This window comes from Bos javanicus, chromosome 4 (genome assembly GCF_032452875.1).
Source record: "Bos javanicus breed banteng chromosome 4, ARS-OSU_banteng_1.0, whole genome shotgun sequence".
NCBI classification, from domain to species: domain Eukaryota; kingdom Metazoa; phylum Chordata; class Mammalia; order Artiodactyla; family Bovidae; genus Bos; species Bos javanicus.
Window position 1 is genome coordinate 106,538,257 of NC_083871.1, and position 9,160 is coordinate 106,547,416.

Genomic DNA, 9,160 nt, shown 5'->3' on the forward strand with positions numbered 1-9,160 from the left:
AAAAGTAGTCAGGGGTATACATTCATCTCAGAGGATATGAGCTACCACTCAGCGACACATCTTAGCCCCACCTTTACTGGAGCCAATGCTGATGTTTGAATTTCAGTTTGACTTCAGTTTCTCTCTTTCTCAAGTGTTTTATCTGAGCAACAGGATTATTTTTGAACTTCTAAAACACGAACACAGATAACTCCCCATTGTCCACATACCAATGTAACAGCACAGTTCACCTTGCGTCTTGACAAAAGGTTCATTTCTAGTGATACTGCCCAACTGGCCACCAGGAGATGCTGTGGTTCCACATTCCTTGGTGGCTTACTGGGAGAATTGCCTTATGGTGTGGGTTAGAGAGAAGCTCTAAATCTCATGGTCCCTGAATCATGAAACTGATTTGCAGACACTGAGCAGGTGTTGGAGACAGAAAGATAGGAATCAAAGACTTCTACAAACGGGTTAAGACCCATAGTGAGCACAGACTTACAGGCAAGCCTGGGATGGACTGTGTAGTCCATGGGGTTGCAAAGAGTCAGACACGACTGAGTGACTTTCCCTTTCATTTCCATTTTATTTTCCTTCCATTTCACTTTCTGGGATGGTTGCCATGTAAAGGAGCCAGTGATACACGAAACGTTAACATCATGCAGTCCAAATTAATGTGTGTGTGTGTGTGTGTGTGAGAGAGAGAGAGAGAGAGACAAGTGCAGAAGAAACAAACAGTGTGCTTCCCATCCCCCTTATCCTCAACCCAAGTCTCATTAACCCACAGAGATGTGTGTTTAGGTGGGTCATAGGTAGATTGCAAAGAGTATGGACAGTATTCTGGTAGATGCCTCGTGATGCTGTAAATATTCTGTGGAACAAGAGGGATGAGCAGGGGACATCTCTGTGACTTCAAGAGACGTCCTCTTCATGGTTAAAGAAATGGCCTTAATGGAAAGGAAGATCTTGTTTTTCTGTAAGCTAATGCAGATCATCAAGCCAGCTCTCTACTAAATTACCAAAAAAATTTAGAAAATAAGTCCTCAAGGTCATTTCTCTCTGCTCCAGGGGGGCACCTCTTGAGCCTGTCAAGATGTGGGCGGAGAAGGAGATGGTTGGTAAATTTTTGTGTCCTGATAGAAGGAAAGCAAAACAGCTCCTGTGTCAGGACATAAGAGAAGCTGTTGGAATCAGCTTCCCTCTAAACCCAGCCTGCTTCCATCCTACCACTGCTGGGGGCTTTACGGCAGGGCCCCAAGGAGGACAGCCTGAACTGTGTTCTAAGTCAGAGGGGCCCTGAGCCTTCAGAAGTCCACAAGTAGGTCTGTATAAGCAGAAAATGTACCAGGGCCTGGGGTGACCCTAAGACTGATTTTTCTCTCCATAAGAGATTGGAGCACTTAGGAAGTAGCTGGCTCACTCATATTCTGAACTTGTTATAGGCTCACAGCTTCTCTGTTTCACAACATTTTGTATCTTATAGAAAAGTCCTGGACAGGAGTCAGAAAATCCACATGCTGAATGCTGTGTCCTAGTTTGCAATGTTTTCTATTTGTCTCTCCTGTTATTGCCCCTCCTAAAGAATCTGCCTGTCAATGCAGGAGACATGTTTTCCATCCCTGGATTGGGAAAATCCCCTGGAGAAGGAAACGGCAACCCACTCAATATTCTTGCTGGAAAATCCCATGGACAGAGGAGCCGCAGGCTGCAGTCCAAGGGATTGCAAGAGTCAGATGTGACTTCGCAACTAAGCACCAGAAACAAAAAACCCTGTGTCCAGCTCTGCATTCTTCAACCTCAGGTTGCAAGATGCTCTCCTGAAGCAAGTAAACACTGGACCGGGGAGTGGGCACTGCTGATTCTATAAAACTAAGAAAGTTTATCATAGTATTTTCAAGTAGTCAGTCATATGTTTCTCTCTGTCTCTTGACAGATTCCCAAGTTTGGGGAGTTGAGGAATATGTCTCTGTGCCAACAGCCAAGACATGGAGCTAACATGTTTCATTTCCTCTGTAAACAGAATCTTACTACTCTCCATACCCCCAAGAACTGGGTCATTTTCCAGAGTCTCATCCTCATCACCAGAAAGACTTCATTTATGAGTATTGGTTGGCTTAGTACAAGGAGAGTCAAGTGTTAACCATCAAAGAACCTTTTAGAGCTTTGTTAGGGGTTGGAGAGGATTAGAATGAACTGAGAGTGCTTTATTGCAGTTCCTCAAAGAAGGCTGAAGCCCTCATTTTTCACTGCACAACCCACACCAGGACCTGCAGGATTAAGGCAATTCTGAGGAGTTGGACACAACTGAGTGACTGAACTGAACTGAACTGACTGAGGTTCATCAGAGGTAGCATGGCTTCCCTGGTGTTTCAGACAGTAAAGAAACTGCCTGCAATGCAGGAGACCCAGGTTCAATCCCTGGATTGGGAAGAACCCCTGGAGAAGGAAATGACAACCCACTCTAGTATTCTTGCCTGGAGAATTTCATAGACAGAGGAGCTTCACAGTCCACAGGGTCGCAAAGAGTCAGACACGACTGAGTGACTAACACTTTCTCTTTCTCTTTATGAGGTAAGATGGAGCCCCTTCACGGAAAAGGTGCAGACATACAGAGGCCCTGTGCTGCAGGCTGGGGATTATGCAGCATATGTCTCTAGCTTTTGCTGGGAATAAAATCTTCCCAAGCCAGTCTCTTTCCAAGGCTTCCATTTATGCCCCTTAGAGATGAGCAAGGAGAAGGCAATGGCACCCCACTCCAGTACTCTTGCCTGGAAACTCCCATGGACGGAGGAGCCTGGTAGGCTACAGTCCATGGGGTCGTGAAGAGTCGGACACGACTGAGCTTTCGCTTTCATGCATTGGAGAAGGAAATGGCAACCCACTCCAGCGTTCTTGCCTGGAGAATCCCAGGGATGGAGGAGCCTGGTAGGCTGCCGTCTACGGGGTCGCACAGAGTCGGACATGACTGAAGCAACTGAGCAGCAGAGATGAGCATGGTGGCCAAGTACAAAAGCTTTGGGAGGAATCTTTGGCAAAGCTCTAACTTGGCAAGGATTTATTTTGATTTTCTATATCCAGGTGATAGGGAATGCCAGCCAGAGGCATGTTGAAGGTCTTAATATGTAAAGAGTAATTTACTGATGTCTGGAATTTGTGGTGCTGGTAGTACATTCAAGCAGAAACATTCAATGGACCGTTGACATATGACACATCAGAGAAGGCCAGAGGGGTGGGAACACCAGGGCTGGGAGAGGTGACAGCTGGGGAAGGTGCTTGGGAGCAGGGGAGGGGGGGCGGTCTGTGAATGAGCCAATACACCCTAGAAGAGTTGGGACCTGTTCAGTCGGTCTTTTGTAGAGAATGAACGTTCACCTTTGGAAGGAGGTCCCGTGAGCAGAGTCAGAATGCAGTGTCCCTGCCAGGTTGCTCTCTTGCCTTGCGGAGGACTCAGAAGCCCCGCCCTTCTGTTCACACTCACAAGAGCCCCTCTGGGTGAAGCTTCCTCCTGCTGGCACTGTCATGGCCACCAAGCTCCTCTGCTGTGTGGCCCTGTGTCTCCTGGGAGTAGGTAAGTCCCCAGAAATAATCTGCATTCTTGGATATTTTCCGTTATGATTCCAATCATGCTTCTTATTCTGTCCCCAAACTCTGTCCTTCTCCACAGGGCCCACAGATGCTGGAGTCACCCAGACCCCTAAGCATGAGGTGACAGAAAAGGGACAGGCGGTCACTCTGAGTTGTGAGCCGATTAAAAGCCACACTGCCCTTTTTTGGTACAGACAGACCTCGGTGCGGGGACTGGAGCTGCTGATTTATTTCAACAACCAAGCTTCTATCGACGAGTCGGGGATGCCCAAGGACCGATTCTCAGCTAAGATGCATAACGCGTCATTCTCCACTCTGAAGATCCAGCCCACAGATCCCGGGGACTCAGCCACGTACCTCTGTGCCAGCAGCAAAGACACAGTGCTACAGAGTTGCCCCGTCCCGAGCAGAAAACCTCTGTTTCCTCTTCCGGCTCAGCCCCTAGCGTCATCAGCTGTCTTCTTAGGCTCCTCCCCTAGCAGCCCAGCGGTTCAGCTTTCTATGACCCTAGGGAAGGCAAGAATAGAATGAAACAACCCATCACATTAGGAAACATTTGGGGGGAAGGCAGTAGAGGGCTTGGTTTCTGGCATTTCTCACAACTTTTTCACAGAGGGTGACAGTTCATTTGATGTTGTCATTGTTCAGTCACTCAGTCATGTCCAACTCTTTGCGACCCCATGGATTGCAGCATGCCAGGCTTCCCTGTCCTTCACCATCTACCAGAGCCTGCTCAAACTCATGTCCATTGAGTTGGTGATGTCATCCAACCATCTCGTCCTCTGTCATTCCCTTCTCCTCCTCCTGACAGTCCATGGCTAAGGGTAAATGTCACCCACTGGGCCTTCAAGTGATTATATAACCAGCAGATAAACTCAGTTTGAAAGGGCTTCTACAAAATACTTGACTGGTGATCCTCGAAAGGGCTTCCCAGGTGGTTCTAGTGGTAAAGAACCTGCTTGCCAATGCAGAGGACATAAGAGTTGTGGGTTTGATCCCTACGTTGGGAAGATCCCCTGGAGAAGGGCATGGCAATCCACTCTGGTATTCTTGCTTGGAGAATCCCATGGACAGAGGAGCCTGATGGGCTACAGTCCATAGAGTCCCACACAGTCGGACACGACTGATGTGACTGAGCATGCACGCGTGATTCTCAGAAGTGTCAAAATCATTCAAAACAAGAAAAGACTGAGAAACTCTCATGGCTTGAAGAAATCCAAGAAGACAGGTCATCTAAATGTTCTGTGGTGTCCTGGATTAGATCCTGGAACAGAACAGTAGAAAAAAAGAGGGAAATTGGAGTTTAGCCTGTAGCTGACTGGTGCGTATGTTAAATCCTTGGTTCTGAGCAAAGAATCATGCTTATGCATGACGTTTACAACAGGGGAAGTTGGATGAAAGGTAGAGAGGAACCATAGTATCTTTACAACTTGTAGGAAATAAGTTCTCCAGTGTTGGGTCTCCAGAGTCTCTGCTAAAGCAACAAGGGATGTTGCTATTAATTGTCCTGGTTCCCCAGGCTCAGCGCACTCAGACAGATCCAGACTCAGCTGCTGCTTCTTGGTCTCCGCTCCAGTGCTTCCTGAACATTGGGCAGGGCAATGTAGGCTGAGCAGAAGCCTGCAATGCAGAAGTCCACCACCAGGGCTGGCCCACCGCTTCTTGGAGGCTCCCCTTCTGTCTCCTCTGCACACCACCGCCACGCACACTGGGGTCCTGACTCCGGCTTCGCTAGCTGCTGCGAGCTGACAAACACTGAAGCTTAACAGTGAAGAGAATGTGTTGCAGATTTATATACAAAGGGCTCAAGCTGATTCATTTAGTATTATGGGGAAATGACACACGTAAAAACTTCCCAAATGATCAGCAGAACATTTCGTATTGTGTGGCAGGTTGAATAATGACCTCCGGCCCACCCCACTGTCCCAAAGATGCCCATGTATTCATCCCTGTAATCTGCAGATGTTGCCAAGATGGAAAAAATGGACTTTATAGATGTGATTCAGTTAAGACTTTGAGAAGGGACATTTATCTGGGATTATTCAGCTGGGCCTTAATGAGACCATGTGTATCTTTATCAGAGGGAGGCAGAGAAGATTTGATACAAATAGAAGAGGAAGAAGCAAGGCAACCACAGAGGCAAAGTTCGAACCCATACAAGGTCAATACCTAGTTAAAGGCATAAACAGGCCAATTTTTTGGATGTCAGATCACCCCTCAAAGGCAGCCTTCTTTGGGGAAAACTAAGCGTGCTCTTTCTTCTGTGCTTCTGTTTCCCTAGAGGGAGCCACCGAGACTGTGGGCGCCTGCTCACACCCTGATGTCAGTGCCAGCCCGCACCATATAGGGCCCCCGGGACACGGATCTGCTTTCATTTCTGCTCCTACAACAAGTTCGCTCATCTGGGAAAGCTCTCATTTTCATCTGGATCCTGTCATGCTCTCCAGTCTTCTCCGCTTAGCGTCGCTATGTCTCCTGGGAGCAAGTGAGTCCTTAGAAACGCGAACATCTCCCTGGGCGCTTTTCCTGCCTACCCCTGACACGTATGTTCTTGTCTTCTCCCACAGGGTACATATCAGCTGAAGTCGCCCAGTCCCCCAGCCACAGGGTCATAGAGAAGAAACAGGCTGTGAATCTGAGTTGTGACCCTATTTCTGGACATGAATCTCTTTTTTGGTACTACCATGCTGTGGGGAAAGAAATGAAACTTCTGATTTACTTCCTAAGAGAGTCTATGCAGGATGACTCTGGGATGCCCAAAGGCCGATTGACAGCAGAAAGGATGGAAGGGACATCTTCTACGCTGAGGGTCCACTCTGCAGAGCTGGGTGACTCAGGAGTGTATTTCTGTGCCAGCAGCCGAGACACAGTGCTTCAGAGTTCTGTCCTTTCTGTGCAAAACCACATCCTATCTGCTCCTCTCAAGTCAGGCAGCCCTGAACAGAAGTCTTTCCCTGTGCCGCCTCTCCAAGGAAGAGAGGAGAGGAATAACTGGAATTAGCCGTTGAAACTCAAGAGTATTTTTTAAAAATGTAACAGGGGATATCTGTGGCTTGGGAGACTCCTGGGGCTCCTCACATAGAACTTAATCTATGCAAATCTATTTGTTTTAATTTAGCTTATTGAAGTATAGATGATTTACAATGCTGTGTTAATTTCTACTGTACAGCAGTGACTCAGTTACACACACACACACACATATGTATACACTCTTTCATATTCTTTCCAGTATGCTTCATCACAAGATATTTAATAAAGTTCCCTGTGCTGTACAGTAGGATTTTTTTGTCTGCCATCCTATACATACTAGTTTGCATCTGCTAGTCCCAAACTCCCAATCCATACGCAAATCTACGTGTGTGTGTGCATGTTATCCTGATGTAAAGCACAGTGGGTTTCTTGCCTACCTTGGTGCTCTGATCTAAAAGGAATTGTGATGCTGATTGTAGCCACATCTTTATATTCCTTATTACATCACAAACAAGTGTCCCTGATAGAAATAAAAATCATGAATCAAAACGCATTTACTCTTTTAGTTTGCTTCCTGATAATGGAGATGATCAGTTTAAGTTACATGGGTCTAGCACACATCCATTATCAAATACTTTTAAAAAACCTCATTTTTGAGTGGAATAACCAGGTCAATTATCATCAGGACAATTTTCCTTTATCTGTAGAGACTGATTTTTCTAACATAAAAAGCACGGGTTAGTGCTAAATGCTAATGTGTGTCAGCCCATCCTGACCATTTGTGAGGTCGGGGCCAGTGGCTGCACTAGGGCTCTGGCATCAGGTGAGGCTGATTCACTGGTGTGGTGGCCTGATGCTTCCAGATGCAGTCAGAGAGGAATGAGGGACTGGATACATCTCTAAGCCCTGATGTGTCTCACCCTCACCCTTTGCCCAGATTTGCTCGGACCAGTGTAGGAAGGCTGCTTCTAGGCACATTTCTACTGGCCATAAGGAAGCATTCTGTTGTCACTGATGGCTAAAAGGTGTAGATAATTTCTTTGATACTCTCTGAAAAGTGGTCATAAATAGAGGGATTCCAGGACCTGATTTCTGCATGGTGAGGAGAGGATAGTTTGCAAACATCAGTCACCCATCTGTGATGCGGAGGGCAGAACAAGACTTTAGCAAAAGCTAGGACACGACTGAAGTGACTTGGCAGCAGCAGCAGCATTCACATGTTGGGGGCTTTCCAGGTTGCTGGTGGTAAAGAACCTACCTGCCAGTGCAGGAGATGCAAAAGATTGATCCTTGGGTTGGGAAGATCCTCTGGAGAAGGACGTGGCTACCCATGCCAGTACTCTTGCCTGGAGAATCCCATGGACAGAAGAGCCTGGTGAGCTAGAGTCCATGAAGTCGCAAAGACTCTGACATGACTGAGTGACTTAGCACAGCACACACATTCACGTGCTGAGGAATCTCTGAACTGTCTTATAGGAAAAAAGAAATGAGGAGGGAGAGGGAGAGGCCAGGATGAAATGGGGCAGATGTAGGAACAGAGGCAGATAAGGGAACATCACCTCTACTTTATACTGGATCCAGCCAAGTCCAGATGCCCCTGTCAAGCAGGAAGCTGTGTCCATTATCAGTGAGGGTGTCCTTGTGCTGGTGACACTGACGTCACAGGCAGACCTGCCCGTCTGTCTCTCAACCCAGAGACCAGAGTCTGGAACACAGGTCTCCTTCCTGTCCCAGCCCTGCCATGAGGCCCAGGCTTCTCCTCTGTGTGGCCCTGCATCTCCTGGAAGCAGGTAAGTCCTGGTCAGGAAGGACATCTCTAACTAAAGCTTGTCCCCAGTTCTGTGCCTTTCGTTTACAGCGGCAACATGACTCTCCTGCACTCTGCCTCTAAATCTTCCTCCTCCTGTGCAGGTCATGTGGGAGCCATGGTCGTTCAGAACCCAAGATACCTGGTTACCGGGCTGGGAAAACCAGTGACCCTGAGCTGTTCTCAGAATATGAAGCATGATGCCATGTACTGGTACCAACAGAAGCCAAGCCAAGCACCAAAACTGCTGTTGTACTACTATGATACACAAATCACCAAGGAAAAAAACACCTCTGAAAACTTCCAGTCCAGCCGGCCTAACACCTCTTTCTGTTCTCTTGACATCCGCTCGGCAGGCCTGGGGGACTCAGCCGTATATCTCTGTGCCAGCAGCAGAGACACAGAGCTGAAGCCTTCCCTGCCCTCTGTTCATAAACCTCTGTTTCCCAGAGCCAAGAGTCCCCTCTAGACCTGCCTCCCCTCTGGCAACCATGAGAGGAAGTGGTTTAAGACTGTCATTATCTCCTCCGTAGATAGAAGTTGGGTCTAAACCTACAAAAACCATTAACAGTTATGCCAGGAGTGGAAAAGCGGTTACTCTTACCCGACATTCAGTTGGTGGTAATTTCCCTGGATCACCCCTTCTGTTCTCTTCAGTAGAGTAATAAAATTTTTTTTCTTAGTTGTTTCTGTTAAAGTCTGAGAGGTTGACTCAGAAACATGTTTAAGGACAGACCCAGGCAAGAGTTAGCACCATTCCCCTGAATTCTCACCATTAGAGGAAACTTCCCTCATAAGCATGTGAATGCAGTCTCACTG

General features: G+C 47.4%; 1 protein-coding gene and 1 gene segment (V, D, J or C); both read left to right on the forward strand.

Moving 5' to 3' along the window:
- Nucleotides 1-4,111: 4,111 nt before the first annotated feature.
- Nucleotides 4,112-6,663, forward strand: LOC133246537 (uncharacterized). The gene is made up of 3 exons (XM_061414965.1): nucleotides 4,112-5,725; nucleotides 5,846-6,049; nucleotides 6,132-6,663. Exons 1-3 carry the CDS (start codon nucleotides 5,629-5,631, stop codon nucleotides 6,563-6,565), a joined length of 735 nt encoding a protein of 244 aa, XP_061270949.1. The 5' UTR covers nucleotides 4,112-5,628; the 3' UTR covers nucleotides 6,566-6,663.
- Nucleotides 6,664-7,405: 742 nt separating this feature from the next.
- LOC133246541 (T cell receptor beta variable 3-1-like) lies at nucleotides 7,406-8,825 on the forward strand. The segment is given in 2 exon segments: nucleotides 7,406-8,324; nucleotides 8,446-8,825. Coding segments are annotated over 2 exon segments (414 nt in total).
- The last annotated feature ends 335 nt before the right edge of the window (nucleotides 8,826-9,160 follow it).

Bases quoted from the DNA above. Each gene is read 5' to 3' on its own strand.
- LOC133246537 (XM_061414965.1), top strand. From the start codon at position 5,629: ATGTGTATCTTTATCAGAGGGAGGCAGAGAAGATTTGATACAAATAGA. The intron at 5,726-5,845 runs GTCAATACCTAG...CTGTTTCCCTAG, and splicing joins AAAGTTCGAACCCATACAAG to AGGGAGCCACCGAGACTGTG. The intron at 6,050-6,131 runs GTGAGTCCTTAG...CTTCTCCCACAG, and splicing joins GCTATGTCTCCTGGGAGCAA to GGTACATATCAGCTGAAGTC.